Source organism: Schistocerca nitens, chromosome 10, assembly GCF_023898315.1.
Source record: "Schistocerca nitens isolate TAMUIC-IGC-003100 chromosome 10, iqSchNite1.1, whole genome shotgun sequence".
Classification (NCBI taxonomy): Eukaryota; Metazoa; Arthropoda; class Insecta; order Orthoptera; family Acrididae; genus Schistocerca; species Schistocerca nitens.
The window spans coordinates 49,033,755-49,059,192 of record NC_064623.1 but is presented as its reverse complement, the minus strand read 5'-3'; the positions used below and the strand labels follow the sequence as shown (position 1 = coordinate 49,059,192).

Here is a 25,438-nt window from a genome sequence, read left to right as displayed (position 1 = left end):
CGAAACCGGTCACCTGAATAAATCATTTGTGATCAAGACTGTTTATGATAGTAAATATTAGTAATAACACTGATCACTGGTTGCTCCCACAATGTATTCAAAAGTAATTAACTTTTACTTACTCTAAAAGCTCCAAAGAACAGCACGACGTCTAGGAGAATGGCAGCGATGGACAGCACCAAGATCACCGATATAATCGCCATACCGACTGCAACAACATAACATACTCTGCACCGACTGGGTCTGCCTTTAATAACAGCGTCTACAGTAGCAAATGCATTTACGAAATAAAGCGTACAGTTGTAGCTGATTGCCACCTTAACAACTAAAAGGGCCAAAAAAAACCCTTAAGACAAAAAAATAAATCTCAAGATTTTAAACATGGCTGCAGCAGCAACTGTTAAAATTCTTCACAATAAAAGGATGACAGCCAAAACAGTTGCAGGATAAATTTTTTTATTAAAATTCTTGACCAAGGTTTCGGTACATATAAATATACCTTCATCAGAAGTAAAACTTCCTGAACAGAAAGACACATTCATTAGAAAAGCCATATCAACGAAAGTGAGAAACAGACGCTTAAGTAACGGTGAAATTACCAAAGTAATACAGGCACAAAATCTTTAGTACTTCCTAAAATTACATCATGCAATGGAGAATAATAAAACAATTATGCCAAAGGCGTCGTCAGTAATTAAGACATCATCTCCATTTGTACAACATGTGTAATGGGCGCAGGGTCAAAGCGAACAGTTTAGCACCATTACTTCGCCTATAAACTATTGAAACACGAGTGTGAAAGCACTAGGGCAGATGGTTTCGCCGAGAGAGGGCACTTGCATGTGCCAGATGGACGTTTAGGGTTATGGAGAAAATGTCATGAATCCATGGACCCTGCATGATAGCACGGGTCGATTCAAGCTGGTTGAGGTTCTGTAATGGTGTGGGGCGTGCGCAATTGAATTGATATATAAGTCTATATACGAATCTGACAGTTAACAGGCACGTAAGCATCCTATCTAATAACCTGCATCCATTCACGCCCACTGTGCATTCCGACGGACTTGGGCAATTCCGGCAGGACAATGCGACACCCCACACGTCCAGAATTGCTACAGAATGGCTCCAGAAACACTCGTCTGAGTTCAAACACATCCACTGGCCACCAAACTCCCAGACATTAACATTATTTAGCATTTCTGGGTTGTCTTGCAATGCGCTGTTCGGAAGAGATCCGCACCCCCTCTTACTTTACGGATTTATGGACAGCCCTTCAGGATTCATGGTGTCAATTCCCTCCAACACTACTTCATGTACTGTCTGCCATCGGGTTCCCCTAAATGGCAGGCAGCCCCGCATAACAGCCACGCTATGAGGGAAACAAACCAACAGCCAAACAGGCGAAGACAACAGGTAAACATGCAAAAGATTCGAATCGATTAATAGGAACCTTTCTTGCAGAGGTCGCCGCGACATATCCGGCCACGGATTCCTACGCCGGGTTTCTATTGGCTCCAGCTCACTGTATAGGCCCGGCCGGTCGATGGCAGACCAGTCTTCGTCCGCTGCTAATGGCAACCGCTATAGCAGAGTCTCCCAGAAGATATCACCGAAGCCGCTGTACTGCACCGCCGATCGAAGTACCAGCCGACCGAGAGCCACCACATCCACGGCTAGATCGACGGATGTCTATATCTATTGTACAGCCAGCTATTGTATTGTAGAAGAAGTTACGTTCAATAAACTGTTAGATTATACAACACTTCAGATATTAGCCGAGTCCATGCCACGTCGTGTTGCGGCACTAGTACGTACTCACGGGGGCCCTGCACTATATTAGGCAGGTGTACCAATTTCTTTGGCCTTTCTAAGTATGATGGTGTATTTTTTGTACAGAATTGAATAGATTGTGTTCTTCTAAAATTTATGAAGATTTTCAGAGAACCACTTAATAATTCCAGAATGAGATTTTCACTCTGCAGCGGAGTGTGCGCTGATATGAAACTTCCTGGCAGATTAAAACTGTGTGCCCGACCGAGACTCGAACTCGGGACCTTTGCCTTTCGCGGGAAAGTGCTCTACCATCTGAGCTACCGAAGCACGACTCACGCCCGGTACTCACAGCTTTACTTCTGCCAGTACCTCGTCTCCTACCTTCCAAACTTTACAGAAGCTCTCCTGCGAACCTTGCAGAACTAGCACTCCTGAAAGAAAGGATATTGCGGAGACATGGCTTAGCCACAGCCTGGGGGATGTTTCCAGAATGAGATTTTCACTCTGCAGCGGAGTGTGCGCTGATATGAAACTTCCTGGCAGATTAAAACTGTGTGCCCGACCGAGACTCGAACTCGGGACCTTTGTCTTTCGCGGGCAAGTGTTCTACCAACTGAGCTACCGAAGCACGACTCACGCCCGGTACTCACAGCTTTACTTCTGCCAGTACCTCGTCTCCTACCTTCCAAACTTTACAGAAGCTCTCCTGCGAGAGAGCACTTGCCCGCGAAAGGCAAAGGTCCCGAGTTCGAGTCTCGGTCGGGCACACAGTTTTAATCTGCCAGGAAGTTTCACTTAATAATTGTTTCAAAATATTACTAACCACATCTTCTGTTCCTTTCTTTCTGATGGGATTTATTACAACAATAGTATCGTCTGCCAAAAGCAAAGTAACAATCATGTTCGTACCTCTGTAGCTTCTCACTAGCATCAAGTCCTTCTCCCCCGATCCGGCGTCTTTGAGCAACTGCTGCAAGATCAGCCTGCTCATCTTGATGTCCCACGACGTGTAGGCAAGTACCCCAACGTTGCCCATCTGAAACATAAGACTGCAACTCAGCTGATGTTTCTTGACAGCATTTACTTCATGTGCATACTCCACATACAGTGTGGAGTAACGACACGTAGTGTCCTAATATTTTCCAGGAACATGTTCTGCATTCACCATACAGAGTGGCCAGAAAGTCGCTTTACACCTGGTCTAAATGCATGCAACATTATGAGGTTGTAAGATATGAGCCTCGCATCCCGGTCGCCGTAACGGTGAGTTACAACGTCATCGCCACGTCGCTATCACATGAGCTTGAAAAGCAGCAAACACTCGGCTCATCTCTCTTCATTTATTTGTGATTAGTAAAGTAACTGTAGGGGAGTTGAGTAAACCAGGCACTAACATTATAAAGTTCACACAAACTAATGAGATTTCATTCACCGTATGTGCTATTTCGTTTCCTCCTTTTATCATTCTACAGTCTAATATTACCGAACTATCAGTTTAATAAGTCACGGCTGCAAAATACTAACGCGAATTCTTTACAGATGAATGGAAAAACTAGTAGAAGCCGACCTTGGGGAAGATCAGTTTGGATTTCGTAGAAATATCGGAACACGTGAGGCAATACTGACCCTACGACTTATCTTAGGAGCTAGATTAAGGAAAGGCTAACCTACGTTTGTACCATTTGTAGACTTAGAGAAAGCTTTTCACCATGTTAACTGGAATACTCTCTTTCAAATTCTGAAGGTGGCAGGGGTAAAATACAGGGAGCGAAAAACTATTTACAATTTGTACAGAAACCAGATGGCAGTATCAGAGTCGAGGGGCATGAAAGGGAAACAGTGGTTGGGAAGGGAGTGAGACAGGGTTGTAGCCTCTCCCCGATGTTATTCAATCTGTATATTGAGCAAGCTGTAAAGGAAACAAAAGAAAAATTGGGAGTACAAATTAAAATCCATGGAGAAGAAATAAAAACTTTGAGGTTCGCCGATGACATTGTAATTCTGTCAGAGACAGCAAAGGACTTGGAAGAGCAATTGAACGGAATGGACAGTGTCTTGAAAGAAGGATATAAGATGAACATCAACAAAAGCAAAACGGGATTAAGGAATGTAGTCGAATTAAGTCAGGTGATGCTGAAGGAATTAGATTAGGAAATGAGACAAAGTAGTTAAGGAGTTTTGCCATTTGGGGAGCAAAATAACTGATGATTGGTGAGGTAGAGAGGATAAAAATGTAGACTGGCAATGGCAAGGAAAGCGTTTCTGAAGAAGAGAAATTTGTTAACATCGAGTATAGATTTAAGTGTCAGGAAGTCATTTCTGAAAGTATTTGTATGGAGTGTAGCCATGTATAGAAGTGAAACATGGACGATAAATAGTTTGGACAGGAAGAGAATAGAAGCTTTCGAAATGTGGTGCTACAGAAGAATGCTGAAGATCAGATGGGTAGATCACACAATTAATGATGAGGTATTTAATAGGATTGGGGAGAAGAGAAGTTTGTGGCACAACTTTGACTAGAAGAAGGGATCGGTTGGTAGGACATGTTTCGAGGCATCGAGGGATCACAAATTTAGCATTGGAGGGCGGCGTGGAGGGTAAAAATCGTAGAGGGAGACCAAGAGATCAATACACTAAGCAGATTCAGAAGGATGTAGGTTGCAGTAGGTACTGGGAGATGAAGAAGCTTGCACAGGATAGAGTAGCATGGAGAGCTGCATCAAACCAGTCTCAGGACTGAAGACCACAACAACAACAACATACTACTTGCTTTTCTAGGTGAGCTTCAAGAGCCCCATAGCGTGGGCTACCGATCGGTTCGTAGACGGCACGTGTGTGGGAAAATTGCGGTGATCGGTCGCTAATCGCTGGTCGCATGAAAATCCAGTGTAGTCTGGTGGATCACATGCGGTTCGTGCACGCAATATGGCTCCCTGGCTTGTTAGCAGCGGTATGTGTCAATATGACAGTGACTCAGCTCTCTGTTTATTAAACATGGTTGTGCAGTTTTGTTTCGTTCCGCTTGCCCGTGTTGACTAAGAAATTTACTCTCGAATTTATGGTTATCCAGGGACCACGAGCAACTCTGAGGAGTTCAAGCCAGTGTTATTATTTACACCGAGGTGACAAAGAAACAGTGATCCATTATGTGTAACACACAAGAGTACTTTTTTAGCGGTATGCTACTCAGTAAGTAACAACAGCGACAATGGGAGAAGTAAACGGAATACGAAACGCAGGCCGGCAATAAGGAGAAAAACTTTTCTGAAAAAGAGAACTATGTAGACATCTGATGTAAGGCTAAGTGTTGAAAAGTACAGGGTGATTCAAAAAGAATACCACAACTTTAAAAATGTGTATTTAATGAAAGAAACATAATATAACCTTCTGTTATACACCATTACAAAGAGTATTTAAAAAGGTTTTTTTTCACTCAAAAACAAGTTCAGAGATGTTCAATATGGCCCCCTCCAGACACTCGAGCAATATCAACCCGATACTCCAACTCGTTCCACACTCTCTGTAGCATATCAGGCGTAACAGTTTGGATAGCTACTGTTATTTCTCGTTTCAAATCATCAATGTGGAATTTGCAGCTCTCTGCTAGCTCTGCGAGTCGATTTTCCTGGGCTGCGAACAAATGCTTGCTGGATGTGTGCTACATTTTCATCACTCGTTCTCGGCCGTCCAGAACTTTTCCCTTTGCACAAACACCCATCCTCTGTAAACAGTTTATACCAACGTTTAATACACCACCTATCAGGAGGTTTAACACCGTTCGAAATGCACGCTGAACAACTGTCGTCGATTCACTTCTGCCGTACTCAATAACACAAAAAGCTTTCTGTTGAGCGGTCGCCATCTTAGCATCAACTGACGCTGACGCCTAGTGAACAGCGCCTCTAGCGAACAAATGTACAACTAAATGAAACTTTATAGCTCCCTTAATTCGCCGACAGATAGTGCTTAGCTCTGCCTTTTGTCGTTGCAGAGTTTTAAATTCCTAAAGTTGTGGTATTCTTTTTGAATCGCCCTGTACTTTATGAAAGTATCTGTCCGGAGTGAAACATGGACAATGACCAGAACAAAAATGTCTGAGAAGTGTGCTGTTACAGAAAATTATTAGAGATCAGATAGATAATTCAGGTGACTATTCAAAAGAGAGAGTATATGCATGTTTTCTTAGAACTGCGAGTTAGTCCCAAGCAGAGATAGCAAAACTATTCGGGGTGTTAGATTATCTCTGTCTCATTGTATGTAACGAGCAGAATTTCTTGTGATTTTGCTTTTCTTCTGGACTAGGCAACGGCTTTCTGGAGTGTTCAGTTACATAGTGTTGATTTAACTAGCAAGCGGTTTTCTGTAAATGCCAGGTGCAGAAGTATGAAACCGTAATTTCCGTATAGATGGTGCTAGCGGTCGGGGTAGCGGCCGTGTGTGCATCGCCATCTGCTTCCTGTAACGGCTGACGAATGACAACAAGCAGTAAGCCAAGTACTATACAGGGTGTTACAAAAAGGTACGGCCAAACTTTCAGGAAACATTCCTCACACACAAATAAAGAAAATATGTTATGTGGACATGTGTCCGGAAACGCTTAATTTCCATGTTAGAGCCTGCGGCCGTAGCGGTCGCGCGGTTCCAGACCAAGCTCCTAGAACCGCTCGGCCACTCTGGCCGGCTTACGTCCGGAAATGCTTGGTTTCCATGCTAGAGACCATTGCTACATCTACATATACATGGATACTCTGCAAATCACATTTGCCTGGCAGAAGGTTCATCTAACCACCTTCACAACTCTCTATTATTCCACCTCGTATAGCGCGCGGAAAGAATGAACACCTATATCTTTCTGTACGAGCTCTGATTTCCCTTATTTTATCGTGGTGACCGTTCCTCCCTATGTAGGTTGGTGGCAAAGAAATATTTTCGCATTCGGAGGAAAAAGTTGGTGATTGGAATTTCGTGAGAAGATTCCATCGCAACGAAAAACACCTTTCTTTTAACGATTTCCAGGCCAAATCCTGTATCACTTCTGTGACACACTCTCCCATATTTCGCGATAATACAAAACGTGCTGCCTTTCTTTGAACTTTTTCGATGTATTCCGTCAGTCCAACCTGGCAAGGATCCCACACAGCGCAGAGGTATACTAAAAGAGGGCGGACAAGCGTCGTGTAGGCAGTGTCCTTACTAGATTTGTTACATTTTCTAAGTGTCCTGTCAATAAAACGCAGTCTTTGGTTAGCCTTCCCCACAACATTTTCCGTGTGTTCCTTCCAATTTAAGTTGATCCTAATTGTAATTCCTAGGTATTTAGTTAAATTTACGGCTTTTAGGTTAGACTGATTTATCGTGTAACCGAAGTTTAACGAATTCCTTTTAGCACTCATGTGGATGACCTCACACTTTTCGTTAGTCATGGTCAACTGCCACTTTTCGCGCCATTCAGATATCTTTTCTAAATCGTTTTGCAGTTTGTTTTGATCTTCTGATGACTTTATTCGTCGATAAACGACAGTTTCATCTGCAAACAACCGAAAACGGCTGCTCAGATTGCCTCCCAAATCGTTTACATAGATGAGGAACAGCAAAGGGCCTATAACACTACCTTGGGGAACGCCAGAAATCACTTCTGTTTCACTCGATGACTTCCCGTCAGTTATTACGAACTGTGACCTCTCTGACAGGAAATCGTAAATCCAGTCACATAAGTCAGTCATAAATTCTTACAGAAACTGCGGTCTAACGCGCGCTGCGCCATGCATCCACAGTTACAGTACGTGCTGAAAACGATTTCCATGTGCCTCAACGCATGCGTGTACGCGCCGTAGCGTGTTCTGTCTCTCACGTTCACACCCGAACAGTGCCAAAGGCAACATGAATCTGCTGCTCCAGTGTCTCCACATCTTGAATAGGCTCTGCATACACGATACTTTTGAGATGGCCCCGTAACCAGAAATTGCACGGGGTGAGATCCGGTGATCGAGCAGGCCATGCAACTGGGTACCCCCGTCCGATCCATCGATCAGGGAAGACACGATTGAGATGCTTCCGTACGTTAACGGCGAAGTGGGCTGGAGCACCATCATGTAGCAGCCACATAACCCTTAGAATCATCAGTGGCACTTCTTCCAGCAAGGGAAGCAAAGTCACCCGCAATAAACGCCAATAATTCCGGACTGTTAGGTGACGTGAAAGGAAGACTGGTCCCAAAATACGGTGCCGGCCGGTGCGGCCGTGCGGTTCTGGGCGCTTCAGTTTGGAACCGCGTGACCGCTACGGTCGCAGGTTCGAATCCTGCCTCGGGCATGGATGTGTGTGATGTCCTTAGGTTAGTTAGGTTTAAGTAGTTCTAAGTTCTAGGGGACTGATGACCTCAGATGTTAAGTCCCACAGTGCTCAGAGCCATTTGAACCATTTGACCCAAAATACGGTCTCCAATTATCCTGGCCCACACATGCCAGCTGCACCGATGCTGATGATTCGCTATCACTATACTACGTGCATCTGCATACCGTCCCACAGATGACATCTACATCTACATCTACTTCATTACTCTGCTATTCACAATAAACTGCCCGGCAGAGGGTTCAGTGAACCACCTTCATGCTGTCTCTCTACCGTTCCACTCTCGAACGGCACGCGGGAAAAACGAGCACTTAAATTTTTCCGTGCCAGCCCTAATTTCTCTTATTTTATCGTGATGATCATTTCTCCCTATGGAGGTGGGTGCCAACAGAATTTTTTCGCAATCGGAGGGAAAACTGGTGACTGAAATTTCATGAGAAGATCCCGTCGCAACGAAAAACGCCTTTGTTTTAATGATTGCCGCTCCAATTCACGTATCACGTCTGTGACACTATCTCCCCTATTTCGCGATAATACAAAACGAGCTGCCCTTCTTTGCACTTTTTCGATGTCATCCGTCAGTCCCACCTGATGCGGATCCCACACCGCTCAGCAATACTCCAGAATAGGGCGGACAAACGTGGTGTAAGCAGTCTCTTTAGTAGACCTGTTGCACCTTCTAAGTGTTCTGCGAATGAATCGCAGTCCTTGATTTACTCTATCCACAGTATTATCTATGTGATCGTTCCAATTTAGGTTATTTGTAATTGTAATCCCTAAGTATTTAGTTGAATTTACAGCCTTAAGAATTGTGTGACTTATCGCGTAATCGAAATTTAGCTGATTTCTTTTAGTATTCATGTGCCACTCGTGTGCCACTTTTCGCACCATACAAATATCTCATCTAAATCATTTTGCAAGTCGTTTTGATCATCTGATTACTTTACAACAGGGTAAACGACAGCATCATCTGCAAACAATCTAAGAGTGCTACTCCGATTGTCTCCTGTATCGTTACTATTGATCAGGAACAATAGAGGACCTATAACACTTCCTTTGTGCAAAATGGTTCAAATCGCTCTGAGCACTATGGGACTTAACGTCTTAGGTCATCAGTCCCCTAAAACTTAGAATTACTTAAACCTAACTAACCTTAGGACATCACACACATCCATGGCCGAGGCAGGATTCAAACCTGAGACCGTAGCAGTCCCGCGGTTCCGGACTGCAGCGACTAGAACCGCACGGCCACCGCGGCCGGCGACTTCCTTGTGGAACGCCGGATTATACTTCTGTTTTACTCGATGACTTTCCGTTTACTACTACGATCTGTGACCTTTCTGACAGTAAATCACGAATCCAGTCGCACAACTGAGGCGATACTCCGTAGGCACGCAGTTTGATTAGAAGACGGTTGTGAGGAACGGTGGCGAAAGCCTTCTGGAAATCTAAAAATATGGAATCAATTTGACATCCCCTGTCGATGGCACTTTTTACCTCATGAGTATAAAGAACTAGTTGTGTTACACAAGAACGATATTTTCTGAATCCGTGCTGACTACATGTCAATAAATCGTTTTCTTCGAGGTACTTCATAATGTTCGAATACAGTATACGTTCTAAAATCCTAATGCAAATCGACATTAGTGAAATAGGCCTCTTATTAAGCGGATTACTCCTGTTATGTAAGTTGAAGACACCACTCCACGTAAAGGTGGCCTCATCTGCGAATAGGATGGATGACACAGATCCCGGAATCGTGGTTGCCTGGTGAAGAAACGAGTGACAAAACTGCTCTCGATGTGGAAAGTCTGTCGCTAGTAAGCCCTACACACGCTGTAAGTGATAAGGGTAGTAACAACTGTCGTGAATGTTCCACACGGTCATCTGGCTTACCCTGTACTGCCTGGTACTGACACGGCGGTCACCTTCCACAGTGTCAATCACATTTTCCACCAAGTCTGCAGTCTGAACATTTCGGGTACGTCCATCATGATTTCCTGCTTCCTGAAACGACCCTGTCTCAGACAAAACTGCGAATCACTGTAGCAAACATTGAAAGTTGTGGTTGTTGTCGGCTGGGCTAGGTCTCATTATACTCTACAGGCCATTAAAATTGCTACACCACGAAGATGACGTGCTACGGACGCGAAATTTAACCGACAGAAAGAAGATGCTGCGATATGCAAGTGATTAGCTTTTCAGAGCATTCACACAACGTTGGCGCCGGTGGCGACACCTACAACGTGCTGACATGAGGAAAATTTCCAACCGATGTCTCATACACGAACAGCAGTTCGCCGGCGTTGCCTGGTGAAACGTTGTTGTGCTGCCTCGTGTAAGGAGGAGAAATGAGTACCATCAGGTTTCTGACTTTGATAAAGGTCAGATTGTAGCCTATCGCGATTGTGGATTATCGTATCGCGACATTGCTGCTCGCGTTGGTCGAGATCCAATGACTGTTAGCAGAATATGGAATCGGTGGGTTCAGGAGGGTAATACGGAACGCCGTGCTGGATCCCAACGGCCTCGTATCACTAGCAGTCGAGATGACAGGCATCTTATCCGTATGGCTGTAACGGATCGTGCAGCCACGTCTCGATCCCTGAGTCAACAGATGGGGACGTTTGCAAGATTACAACCATCTGCACCAACAGTTCGACGACGTCTGGAGCAGCATGGACTATCAGCTCGGAGACCATATCTGCGGTTACCCTTGACGCTGCATGACAGACAGGAGCGCCTGCGATAGTGTACTCGACGACGAACACAGGTGCACGAATGTCAAAACGTCACTTTTTCGGATGAATCCAGGTTCTGTTTACTGCATCATGATGGTCGCATCCGTGTTTGGGGACATCACGGGGAACGCACATTGGAAGCGTGTATTCGAAATCGCCATACTGGCGTATCACCAGGAGTGTGTTATGGGGTGCCATTGGTTAAACGTGTCTGTCACCTCTTGTTCGCATTGACGGCACTTTCAACAGTGGACGTTACATTTCAGATGTGTTACGACGCGTGGCTCTACCCTTCATTCGATCCCTGCGAAACCCTACATTTCAGCAGGATAATGCACGATCGCATGTTGAAGGTCCTGTACGGGCCTTTCTGGATAAAATGTTCGACTGCTGCCCTGGCCAGCATATTCTCCAGATATCTCATCAATTGAAAACGTCTGGTCATTGGTGGCCGATCAACTGGCTCGTCACAATACGACAGTCACTATTCTTGATGAACTGTGGTATCGTGTTGAAGCTGCATGGGTAGCTGTTCTTGTACACGCCATCCAAGCTCTGTTTGACTCCATGCCCAGGCGTATCAAGGGCGTTATTTAGGCCAGAGGTAGTTGTTCTGAGTACTGATTTCTCAGGATCTATGGACCCAAATGTTATCACATACCAGTTCTAGTATAATATATTTGTCCAATGAATACCTGTTTATCATCTGCATTTCTTCTTGGTGAAGCAGTTTTAGTGTCCAGTAGTGTACAACCTTGCTGCCCGTCGCCTGTTGCCATTTGCGTTTCCATAAGTAAACACCATCACGTCGGCAAGCTCTCAATTCGAATACGGGACCACTATGCACTACGCTGTATCACGTCCATTACAAGGTGAGTCGGCAAGAGACGCGAATCGGCCATAACATTACCAGTTACAGTGGGAGGTGAGGACGCTAGTGCATGACTTATGAGGGACAGTACCACCCTCAAGGAGGGAAGCATGAATACTGTAACTCTGGCTACAAGGTTCCGCGCAAATTGTGACAACGTACGATTGAGTATATGGACTCTAGGATGGAAACCATGCATTTCCGGAGGTAAAGTTTGTTTCGTATCCTCTCATCGATCAGTGCTAGTTTGAACACTTTTCGATCGCCCTTTTGTCCGCGCCCGGTAGCTGAATGGTCAGCGTGACAGATTGTCAATCCTCTGGGCCTGGGTTCGATTCCCGGCTGGATCGGGGAATTTTCTCCGCCCAGGGACTGGGTGTTGTGCTGTCCCCATCATCATCCTATCATCCTCATCGACTGCAGGTCGCCGAAGTGGCGTCAAATTGAAAGACAGGCGAACGGCGAACGGTCCACCCGACGGGGGGCCCAGCCATACGTAAAACAATAAAAAAATGTTTCTTTGCTTTGAAACTCACCAAACTGAGGACGGCAATGATGAGCGTGGCGAGCCGCAGATTCGTGATGCAGCAGCAAGTGGATACCCTGCAGCACATCCTGGCTGATGAGTTGTGTCTGTTGATCACCAAGAGCTGAATTAGTACATCATCGAGGAAAAAGAAAAATAATCTGCAAGGCTATAAAATAATAATATTCTTAAAATGTTCAAAAACTCAAACACAAAACAGTTTCTTAAAAACACCCAACTCTTGCCAAAGTGCCTTAAGGTGACCACACCCTGCCTATCTAACCCATGTTAATTTAGGCAAGTATTTGACCCATTTCTGAAAAAAACTATTTGATGCAGGACCTTAATATTTTTACTGTATGTTACATGATGCTAATAGAGTCAACTGTACTAAATTATACTTTATCTATTTTATAGTTTTTAAGAAATACTTCTTTAAATATGTTAGCAAAAACTATTAAGTCTTTTCTGCAGAAAATATTTTTTTGGGAACTTCTTAATGGGGCAATATTAATGAATGTAGTACCAGAGATGGCTTTTTATGTTATGCAGAGTCTCTGAAAATTTCATTCAATTATCTGTGATAGTTTCTGATGAAATGGGACATATGTACTGAAAATTTTAGTTTAAAGAAAAAACTTTTGAAATTTGTTACTTAAAGTTAATTAAAACTGTCATGCTGCATATGATGGCCCTTCTTTGGCCTCTAGCAGGTCTTCCAGCTTCTTTTTCACCTCCCTGAATGTTTGTCTTGCTTTCTTGGCTATATTAGATGCAAACCTGTCTCCATCGCCTATCCTCATTTTATCGCAGTGTTGCAGTCCAGTGATCATATTTTCACCAGGATTAATTTCCAGCTTTTCCGGTACCCAAAACTTTCGAGTATTATCACAACTGAATGTAATAACAGCATCATGAACTCATAGTTACATTGTATGCATGCCTACAAATACAGTTTTAGGAAGGCGGTTCCAAATTATGCTGTTAAAACATTCATTTGGGTTCTGTGTCTGCCCATGCAGACATTTCCTTAGAAGGTCAGGATGAGCCAAGTCTCTGAAAATTGGTTTAATTGCTGTAATAACAGCAGGTGGAAGAGAATGCTGGTGACAATAAAATTCTCCTGTTGCCTGAGCCCTATTGTATTTGCACCACGTATTTTCTCCTGAGGGGCACAATCCATGACATGGCTCATCAGTAGAGGACATATGGGAGAATATGGCCCAAACATCTCTCTTCATTGCCTCCAGATTTTTTTTTTATTTCTCCTAACTACCTGCCCATACTGTACCTGCAAGTTTTCTATAACAACTACTCGCTATCACACTTGAACAAAACTAACCGTGTGTTTGAAAGCGTGTTGTTTACAAACAGCAGAAACAAAAGAATACCGACCGTTGAATTTCAAGGGTAGCCAACATACCTAACGTGCAATGTAGGGGATATAACGATCTAAAATATATGCAGAAAAGTGGGTGACAGAAAAGTAGGCGTGGCACATAAACACACGTGGTAGGAAAATGTTCTTTAAATGATCGAAAAAAATTTTTTCAACGAAATCCTTTTCAGAGTACTTAAATAAAAGCTTAATCTATCGAAATATGATGAAAACTGAAAATCGATTTTTTTCGATCTAAATAACGATGTGGTTCCCTTAAAACAAGGCTCACTGTAACCACGCTGAACAGAATAAAACGGACAACAGCGTAATTTGACCCTCAAAGAAGTGAAGATTTGAATATACGTGTAGCTGTATGACCAGAATACAGGGACGCTTCATTAAACTGAATTTTGATATTTTGTTTAACGAATACGTTATTAACTGGTTTCTGGGACGCAGCTTCGCTCGCATGCTCATATCTCACATACGAGGGTTGAATGAAAAGTAAAGCCTCCACCTTTGTTAAATGGGTTTGGATGGGAATATTTTAATAAATCAAACGCAGAAATAATACGTAGTATGTGATCTTTAATTACCAGTACTCACTTTTCCACATAATCGTCAGCCAATTGGATACATTTGTGCCAACGATGAACAAGTTTGCTGAAGCCGTCACGGAAGAACTCGACACTGTGTTTCCGCAACCACAGCCTCACAGTTCTCTCAATGTCTTCATCAGAAGCATGATGATGTCCCCGCAGATCGTCTTTCATTATCGGGAACAGATGGAAGTCAGACGGTGCTAAACCTGGACTGTATGGAGGATGCCGTATGGTGGTGAGATTCAGTCTCTGAAGTTCTGCTGTGGTTCCACGTGAAGTGTGTGGTTTGGCATTGTCACGCTGCAGGAAAACATTTCCCTTTTCCTTTCGGACCTTTTTTAGCTGTCGTTTCAGAGTTCGGAGCGTTGTGATGTAACGCTCTGAGTTTATTGATGTACCACGATCAAGGAAATCAACATGGCCGCTATCGACAGGGGATCTCAAGTTGATTCCGTATTTTTAGATTTCCGGAAAGCTTTTGACACCGTTCCTCACAAGCGACTTCTAATCAAGGCGGGCCTATGGGGTAGCGCCTCAGTTGTGCGACTGGATTCGTGATTTCCTGTCAGGAAGGTCGCAGTTCGTAGTAATAGACGGCAAATCATCGAGTAAAATTGAAGTGATATCAGGTGTTCCCCAGGGAAGCGTCCTGGGACCTCTGCTGTTCCTGATCTATTTAAATGACCTGGGTGACAATCTGACCAGTTCTCTTAGGTTGTTCGCAGATGATGCTGTAATTTATCGTCTAGTAAGGTCATCCGAAGACCAGTAGCAGTTGCAAAGCGATTTAGAAAAGATTGCTGTATGGTGTGGCAGGTGGCAGTTGACGCTAAATAACGAAAAATGTGAGGTGATCCACATGAGTTCCAAAAGAAATCCGTTGCAATTCGATTACTCGATAAATAGTACAATTCTCAAGGTTGCCAATTCAACTAAGTACCTGGGTGTTAAAATTACGAACAACTTCAGTTGGAAAGACCACATAGATAATATTGTGGGGAAGGCGAGCCAAAGGTTGCGTTTCATTGGCAGGACACTTAGAAGATGCAACAAGTCCACTAAAGAGACAGCTTACACTACACTCGTTCGTCCACTGTTAGAATAAGTTTGCGTTTCATTGGCAGGACACTTAGAAGATGCAACAAGTCCACTAAAGAGACAGCTTACACTACACTCGTTCGTCCACTGTTAGAATATTGCCGCGCGGTGTGGGATCCTTACCAGGTGGGATTGACGGAGGACATCGAAAGTGTACAAAAAAGGGCAGCTCGTTTTGTATTATCAGGTAACAGGGGAGAGAGTGTGGCAGATATGATACGCGAGTTGGGATGGAAGTAATTAAAGCAAAGACGTTTTTCGTCGCGGCGAGATCTATTTACGAAATTTCAGTCACCAACTTTCTCTTCTGAATGCGAAAATATTTTGTTGAGCCCAACCTACATAGGTAGGAATGATCATCAAAATAAAATAAGAGAAATCAGAGCTCGAACAGAAAGGTTTAGGTGTTCGTTTTTCCCGCGCGCTGTTCGGGAGTGGAATGGTAGAGAGATAGTATGATTGTGGTTCGATGAACCATCTGCCAAGTACTTAAATGTGAATTGCAGAGTAATTATGTAGATGTAGATGTAGATGGATAACACCGTCTGCGTCCAAAAACACTGTGGCCATGAGTTTTGCGGCTGAGAGCTGCGTCTTGAGTCTCTTTTCTAGGGCGAGTCTTTGTGCCGATATTCTATAGACTGACGTTTCGTCTCTGGGTCGTAACGGTGTACCGACGTTTCGTCTCCTGTCACAATTGAATCGAGAAATGCTTCACCTTCATTCTCGTAACGCGAGAGGAGTTCCTGGCAAATTTCAGGTCTGTTGGCTTTCGTTTTAGGAGTCAGCATGCGGGGTACCCATCGTGCACAGATCTTGCGATAGCCATGCAAAGCAATAATGTGACCCACACGTTCTTGTGGAATGCCCATTGTGCTTGTAATTTCTCTCTGAGTGTTACGACGATCGTCCTGTAGCAATCTGTCAACATTTTGCTTGTGAAATTCGGTGGTTGCTGTCACAGGTCGTCCAACTCTTTGTTTGTCACGCTGGTCAGATGTTCCCGCTTCGACATCTTCAGATTTACTCGCCCAACGACGCACAGTGCTCACACCAACACAATCATCATAAACTGCTTTCATTCTCTGATGAATCTCCTTTCGGGTGACACCTTCTGCTGTCAAGAATTCAATGACTGCACGTTGCTTAAATTGCATTGACCGTCCGTCTGCGCTGGTTTCCATACTTTACACTGTAACAACACAACTGTTCAATGCCAAGGCTTCCCGCCAACTGAAGCTGTAGAGAAGAGGCTACGGAACAAGCCAGTACCTGCCGCATACCAATGCTGCCAACTGTTGAAGAGTTACGAAGGTGGAGGCATTACTTTTCAGTCAACCCTCGTATATTCCCCATTTTCCACACATATTTCTACACGTATTTTTGTATTTGTGGCGCATAACGGCCTGCACTATCTTCTGATTTCAGTGGAATGTGTTCGATGCCCCACTGTTCTACACCAACCGAATCGAGAGAGAAAGTTAAATATGTCTCTGGTATCCAGCTGTGTGTTATGATCTTTGACCTCTGAACCATGCTGATAAAAATTGCTGACTCCTACATTGCTCACTATCGCGACTTGTTGACGAAACGAACAACGCGAGTCAGAAATACATTGCGGTTCGTACTTCTAAAGTCTTCAGAGTTAACAAAATACGAGAAGAAAATACCAACAGGTCGTTTTCGACAAGTTTCATGCTCATCGCTTCTGATCTCACATCCAGCGATGGTGGTGGTATCTTGTGCAAATAATTAATCACGAATAGCAGCTTTGCTTCAAATTGCTCCAGGATTACATGAGTTACGCTTGTATGTCACCACTTTACACCCCCTACCCCATCCATAGGCTAACAGGAGGTGTCTCACATTCATAGTTTCTCCCGCTAGCAACTGATATGTGCGACCAGTTTGGTAAAAATTACAACAGACGTTACAGGGATATGCTGTTACTGTGCTGTCTTTGCATCTCCCATCCCCTCCACCCCTGGGGATAAGACGTCGTCGGCACATCAGCACTGAGCCTATAGACCGTGAAAACTATGAATTCGATGTTAATTCGATGCTAATATCAGTCGTTTTCAAATCCTATCCCTAGGGGTAACAGGTGAGTATTACTCCCACACTATTTCTGTATAAATAATAAAAGTACACTAATGGCCATTAAAATTGCTACACCAAGAAGAAATGCAGAAGATAAACGGGTATTCATTGGACAAATATATTATACTAGATCCGACATGTGATTACATTTTCACGCAATTTGGGTGCATAGGTCCCGAGAAATCGGTACCCCAAACAACCACCTCTGGCCGTAATAATGGCCTTGATATGCCTGCGCATTGAGTCAAACAGAGCTTGGATGGCGTGTACAGGTACAGCTGCCCATGCAGCTTCAACACAATACCACAGCTCATCAAAAGAAGTGACTGGCCTATTGCGACGAGCCAGTTGCTCGGCCACCATTGACCAGACGTTTTCAATTGGTGAGATCTGGAGAATGTGCTGGCCAGGGCAGCAGCCGAACATTTTCTGTATCCAGAAAGACCCGTACAGGACCTGCAACACGTGGTCGTGCATTATCCTGCTGAAATGTAGGGTTTCGCAGGGATCGAATGAAGGGTAGCGCCACGGGTCGTAACACATCTGAAATGTAACGTCCACTGTTCAAAGTGCCGTCAGTGCGAACAAAAGGTGCCCGAGACGTGTAACCAATGGCACCCCTTACCATCAAGCCGGGCGATACGCCAGTATGGCGATGACGAATACACGCTTCCAATGTGCGTTCACCGCGATGTCGCCTAACACGGATGCGACCATCATGATGCTGTAAACAGAACTTACATTCATCCGAAAAAATGACGTTTTGCCATTCGTGCACCCAGGTTCGTCGTTGAGTACACCATCGCAGGCGCTCCTGTCTGTGATGCAGCGTCCAGGGTAACCGCAGATATGGTCTCCGAGCTGATAGTCCATGCTGCTGCAAACGTCGTCGAACTGTTCGTGCTAATGGTTGTTGTCTTGCAAACGTCTCCATCTGTTAACTCAGGAATCGAGACGTGGCTGCACGATCCGTTATAGCCATGCTTATAAGATGCCTGTCATCTGGACTGCTAGTGATACGAGGCCGTTGGGATCTCTCACGGCGTTCCGTATTACCCTCCTGAACCTACAGATTCCATATTCTGCTAACAGTCATTGGATCTCGACCAACGCGAGCAGCAATGTCGCTATACGATAAACCGCAATCGCGATAAGCTACAATCCGACCTTTATCAAAGTCGGAAACGTGATGGTACGCATTTCTCCTCCTTACACGAGGCATCACAACGACGTTTCACCACGCAACGCCGGTCAACTGTTTGTGTATGAGAAATCGGTAGGAAATTTTCCTCATGTCAGCACGTTGTAGGTGTCACCACCGGCGCCAATCTTGTGTGAATGCTCTGAAAAGCTAATCATTTGCATTTCACAACATCTTCTTCCTGACGGTTAAATTTCGCGTCTGTAGCACATCAGCTTCGTGGTGTAGCAATTTTAATGGCCAGTAGTGTAATAATATAAATGATGAATCATTAGATACGAAATATGTTTGACATTGCTCCAGAGTCATGAATTATCCTTCTGTGTCGCCACCTTTTCACTCTAACCCCTATGGGAGATGAAGTGGTTCTTAGCTTACAGTGAGATTCTTTCGAGATAGAGAGCGAAAGCGAACTAGCGGCTTTTGGAGGAGATGTGGAACGCACGTGTGTACATGCAGCAGATACACACATACATACAAAGATATACAGGATGTCACAGAAGCAATAGTCAAAATTCATGGATATGACAGAAACGACCATTCGAGGCAGAGATTTCCAGTGAATATGGGCTCTAAAACGCATACCTTAACAGCTATGATCATTTCATGATCTTCGATACTGTGCCAGAAATCTCTTCTGCTACAAGCTCTTTGATTTCCATATTTTGTGAGGAAGTAGCGTGGTCCAAATAAGAAAGAATTATCCACCAAATATGGGCTCTAAAACGCATACCTCAAGATCTATGAGCACTTGTTCCGTAGAAGGGATTTGTTTCTACTGCCACATCTTAAGATATGGTAAGCAAAGAGCTTGCATAGTAAGAGATGTGTTTCGCAGTACCAAAGCTCTGAAGATATGCATATTTATAGCCCATGTTTCCTAGGCTTTTTGCTTTGAATGATGGCCCCACTCGTATCCCTGAGTATCGAGCAGTCTTCCAGGTACACCCTATGTATGGAACGTGATAGTAATGTATATTTATGAAGGGTGACTAAATCTTAAGACGAATCAATACATGAAAGAAGTTCAATAGCAACAAGATACCAGAAAACTGGCAAGAATTTCTCAAAACACAGGAGCAGACAAGTAAAATTATCCGTAAAGAGAAACTAAACTACGACAAATAGAAAGTAAAAAGAGATAGACACAGACTTCACAAGGAACAACACGGGGACTTTCTACAGGACGTTCAGAGAAAACATGATGAAATACCAAGCACCGTACCTCTGCTTTAGGAGACCGGACGGCACACTAGAGACCAATACCAAGAACAACTGTAACCTCCTAGCGAAATATTTCGAGAAACTCGTAAACGCAGAATCACCAACAGATAAACTGGACACAGAGGAATCTCCACCAGACCCAGATAGCGAACCGCCATTGATAGAAGAATTACAAGAAATCATCAAGAACCTCAAGAAGAATAGAGAACCAGGAGAGGATGGAGTCATTGCGGAATGCTGGAAGCTACAAGACCTGAATCTCACAAAACACATACACAAAATCATGAAACAGATATGGTAAAAAGAAGAGATACCGAAAGAATGGCGCACAGCACTGATACACCCTCCTACACGAGAAGGGGGATAAGTCGAACCCAAACAACTACAGAGGCATCTCAATGTTAGCTGTCACATTTAAGATGCTTTGGAAAGCACTGCTGAATAGATTAGCGAAGCAAACAGACCACGTGATTGGCGAATACCAGTCTGGGTTTCGTAAACATATGTCGTGCGTTGAACAGATATGGAACCTTAAGATGATACTGCAACACAAACAGAATATAACCATCACCTTCGTCGACTTCAAGGAGGCGTACGATTCAATAGACAGAGAAACCCTCTTTAAAAGCCTGAAAGAATACAGAGTAGATATGAATATATACACCAAACACTCCTTAGGTACCTGATCGGAAGAAACAAGTCGGCCGGGGTGGCCGAGCGGTTCTAGGCGCTACAGTCTGGAACATCGCGACCGCTACGGTCGCAGGTTCGACAATATGGGACAATACACAGAACAGAAAATGTTAAGTACCTAGGAAAAACAATACAGATTTCAGGAAGAAATAAGGTATCTAATGAAGAGAGAAGAGCAAAATTAGAAAAGGCCTACAAACTGGCTTGGAATCACTACAGTAAGGAAGCTATCTCACGAAAGGGCAAGCTACAACATTACGAGACACTGGTGCTACCAGAAGCACTATACGTAGCCGAGACCACAGTAGTACAAAGACAGACACGAATCAAAGAGGCAGAGAAGAAGGAATGAAAAATACTCAGAAAAATATTCAGAGCGACGCAAAGAGACGGGGTACGGATAAAGAGGCCAGCTGAAGAACTACACGAACACACAGAGAAAATAACAGGCCAAATCAGGAAACGAAGACTACAGTTTTACGGACACCTCAGCAGAATGGCACTACTTAGGATAACGAGATAGATCTTGGTTAGCACAAGGAAAAACAACAAATGGTTGAATGAAGTAAGAAATGGCACGGAACAACTCAGCATCACAAAGGAAACAATATAAAACGAAACACTCCTTAGGAACCTGATCGGAAGAAACGAACTACAAGAGAGACCACACAACAAACGTACACAATGGACCGAACAGAGACGACAAAAACACAGTCAAAAGATGAAGGAACACCAGGCGAACAGGAGAAAAAGAGAAGCTGAAGAGAACACAGGACCTAAAGTGAACAGAGAAACGAATGAGGGAAGTTTGGGCAGAACGTAAAGAGAAATCAACAGGGAAATGGACATGAAGTTTAGTCTGAATGCGCACTTCAAGGGCATAACACAAATTAGTTGGTTTCATGTTAAAATTACTAAGTATTGTGTCCACTAGGATACTGTAAAATAATGTTAGATCATTATTGAAACTGAAACGTCCTGGCAGATTAAAACTGTGTGCCGGACCGGGACTCGAACTCGGGACCTTTGCCTTTCGCAGGCAAGTGCTCTACCAACTGAGCTACTCGAGCACGACTCACGCCCCTTCCTCACAGCTTCACTTCTGCCAGTACCTCGTCTCCTACCTTCCAAACTTAACAGAAGCTCTCCTGCGAACCTTGCAGAACTAGCATTCCTGAAAGAAAGGATATTGCGGAGACATGGCTTAGCCACAGCCTGGGGGATGTTTCCAGAATGAGATTTTCACCCTGCAGCGGAGTGTGCGCCGATATGAAACTTCCTGGCAGATTAAAACTGTGCGCCGGACCGGGACTCGAACTCGGGACCTTTGCCTTTCGCAGGCAAGTGCTCTACCAACTGAGCTACCCGAGCACGACTCACGCCTCGTCCTCACAGCTTTACTTCTGCCGGGAAAAGGTCCCGAGTTCGAGTCTCGGTCCGGCACACAGTTTTAAATTGCCATGAAGTTTCATATCGGCGCACACTCCGCTCCAGAGTGAAAATCTCATTCTCACTATTGAAACTGTCTATATTTTGATTTATTAGTATAATATTTTTGTATTGAAAGTTTGAGAATGTTGTTCAAACCACCCGCGAACAGTTGGGAGCTGGTGGCATGGCGCATTGTCATCCATTAACATTCTGTCGTTGTTACTCGGGTCGGAAGTATGCTGCCATAACTCGTTAACGCAAAATTTCGCCTCACTCTCGTTCGTCGTACGCCCGACATTGATTTCTGCGGTTATTTCGCGCAGTGTTGCTTGTGTGTCAGCACTGACAACTCGACGCAAACTCCGCTGCTCTCGGCCGTTAAGTGAACGCCGTCGGCCATTGCGTTCGCGTTCAGAATCTCTTCAATATCCGTCGTGCGGCCACAATCACGTCGGAAACATTTTCACATGAGTCACCTGAGTATAAATGACAGCTCTTCCAAGACACTGTCCTTTTATATCTTGAGTAAGCTATACTGCCGCCATCTGTACATGTGGATGTCGCTATCCCGTGACTTTTGTTACCTCATTGTCAAGCAAATTACTCAGACGCGGAACTGCCTCCGAAATTTTTTCGCTTGAGATCGAATTCAACATCTATACCTCTCAATTTGTGAGGCATTTTCTCACACTTACACTCCGACCAAGTAAACACGTGAAGTGTCGTGCGTCTCTTTTTCGAATCATTTTCTCTCTTCTGCTAAAAGAACTGGTAAGGAGCCCATCCATATCAGTTTTTTTTAGCAGAAGAGAGAGAAAAGATGAACAGTATTATGGAACTGTTCGAAAGAGAATTTTTTGATCGACATTTTTCGTACGATAATTACTCTTCTCGAGCTAATATCGGTGCTTCTCCGTGGTTTACCTGTGGGATAAAATATCTTTGTTTAACCTTTGCTAGTGTTCGTCTTGTAACCTCTTTTCAAGAAGCTAGCATTCCGTTCGTCCTCTGTTAGAATATTGCTGTGCGGTGTGGGATCCTTACCAGGTGGGATTGACGGAGGACATCGAAAGGGTGCAAAAAAGGGCAGCTCGTTTTGTATTATCACGTAATAGGGGAGAGAGTGTGTCAGATATGATACGCGTGTTGGGATGGAAGTCATTAAAGCAAAGACGTTTTTCGTCGCGGCGAGATCTATTTACGAAATTTCAGTCACCAACTTTCTCTTCCGAATGCGAAAATATTTTGTTGAGTTCAACCTACATAGGTAGGAATGATCATCGAAATAAAATAAAAGAAATCAGAGCTCGAACAGAAAGGTTCAGGTGTTCGTTTTTCCCGCGCGCTGTTCGGGAGTGGAATGTTAGAGAGAGAGTATGATTGTGGTTCGATGAACCCTCTGCCAAGCACTTAAATGTGAATTGCAGAGTAATCATGTAGATGTAGATGCACTGCGAAGTCTTCTGTCGTTTCTGACAGGTTCAAGGTTTACAATGTGTGGGCAAACCTAACAATTTGGGTATATCCATTATGGATGACGAACTGCGACTGTGATTTAAATTGGCAATTTATGTCTGCAGTGGCTCGAAAGTATGCTCATGGTTGAATAAATCGTAAAAAAGCGATTGGTTGCATATTTATTATCAGATAAATAGCCTAACAATTTTAAACTCTTTTTACTAAACTTCCCTTTCCAAATTTGTGCTTGTTCCTTCTTAATCTCTATGTGTCACTGAGCGAGGTGTGAAGGAAACCAACGATGATTTTGGACGGGGAATGAAAGTACACAGATTATAAATGAAACATTCGAGATTTCAGAATGTTATCACGTCAGACACAGTCACAAACTTGGAAGAGCAGTTAAACGGCGTGGACAGTGTGCTAAAAAGGGGTTATAAGATGAACATCAACCAAACGAAAACAAGGGTAATGGAATGTCGTCACGTAAGGCAAAGTAGGGGTTAGGGAATGAGGTACGAAAAGCAGACAGGATTTGCTATGTGGCGCGCAAAATAACTGACTGTGGCGGGAATAAAGATGACATAAAATGGAGCATTTCCAAAAAAGTGATATTTGTTAATGTGGTGTCACCGCTAGACACCACACTTACTAGGTGGTAACTTAAATCGGCCGCGGTCCTGTAGTACATGTCGGACCCGCGTGTCGCCACTGTGTGATCGAAACCTAGCGCCACCACATGGCAGGTCTCGAGAGACTGAGGAGACCTCGTCCCAGTTGTACGGACAACATAGCTAGCGATTGGACGTGCTAAGCCTTGCTCTCAATTGCCGAGAGATAGACAGTAGAATAGCCCTCTGCTAAGTTAAATGGCGACCACCTAGCAAGGCGCCATTTGTATCAGTGCCTATAGCTTACTAATATTCAAGAGAGATGTATTCCAAGGACTAATTAAAAGTTAAGTAACAAGCATCTACGTACTTTTCTTCTTATTCATTTATAAGTCTCATGTTCCAGACTTCACGCCCGTCTGCGTTAGCATTGCGTGCCCTATCGGCTACAGCATTGTGTCTAGGCTGTATGGTCCAGACACAACAGTTAACATCGAATATAAGTGTTAGTAAGTCTTTTTCTGAAAGTGTTTGTCTGGAGTGCAGCCTTGTACAAAAGTGAAACGTGGTCCGTAAGAAGTTTAGACAAAAAGAGAAAGAAACTTTTTAAATGTAGTGATGTAGAAGAATGCTAAAGATTATGTGGAATAGAAATAGGGAGAAAAGATGTACAGGGTGTCCCTAACCATGGATTTTATGCAACCCACATTGTCGTCAAGTACCACATTCAGGATATTCATATTCTCTCGCTCACTACATCAGACTATTAGTCCTACAGGAAACGTTTTCGCTAGAGATCGTAGTTTTCGAATTAGTCGAGAAAAACGTACAAAGCTTACCTTCCGACGAAAACTGTGCCCTCCAGCAATAATTTATGGCAGTATAAAATTCAACTACATTGAATTTCCTACAGAAAGGCCTGTTCCTTCTCTTCTATGGGACTAATAGTTTGCATAGTTTGCACACAGTAAATGAGAGAATGTGAAAATCTCACACACGGCTTTTGAAGGCTTTGCGGGTTGCATTAAACGTACCAGTAGGGGTAGCTGTATCACTCTCTGTATGGCGGAACTTGGCTAAAAGAAGGGATCGCTTGGTAGGACACATTCTGAGGCATGAACAAATCGTCAGTTTGGTAATGCAACGAACCGTTAGTGGTAAAAAGTGTAGAAGGAGAACATGACATGAATAAAGCAAGCAGGTTCAAATCGATGCTCGTTGCGATACTTCCACAGAGATGAGAAGGTCTGCAAAAGGCCGACTAGCGCGGAAATCTGCATCAAAACTTTCTTCGGACAACAGCAACTCTAATATATCCGAATTTAATTGGATGAGTGCAAATTCCTTCACACCATCTGCATCCGATATATGAAAATT

General features: G+C 43.9%; 1 protein-coding gene across 2 annotated transcripts in view; it reads right to left on the bottom strand.

The window, feature by feature from the left end:
* Window positions 1-25,438, bottom strand: part of LOC126210354 (uncharacterized) — a 37,152-nt gene that overhangs the window by 9,448 nt on the left and 2,266 nt on the right. For both annotated transcript variants that reach the window (XM_049939570.1, XM_049939569.1), the window contains exons 2-4: window positions 12,273-12,369; window positions 2,683-2,809; window positions 123-208 (exon numbers count right to left, since the gene is read on the bottom strand). In XM_049939570.1, the coding sequence (XP_049795527.1) occupies window positions 123-208; window positions 2,683-2,809; window positions 12,273-12,350 (291 nt within the window). In that variant the 5' untranslated portion in view covers window positions 12,351-12,369. The remainder of the gene's footprint in view (window positions 1-122; window positions 209-2,682; window positions 2,810-12,272; window positions 12,370-25,438) is intronic.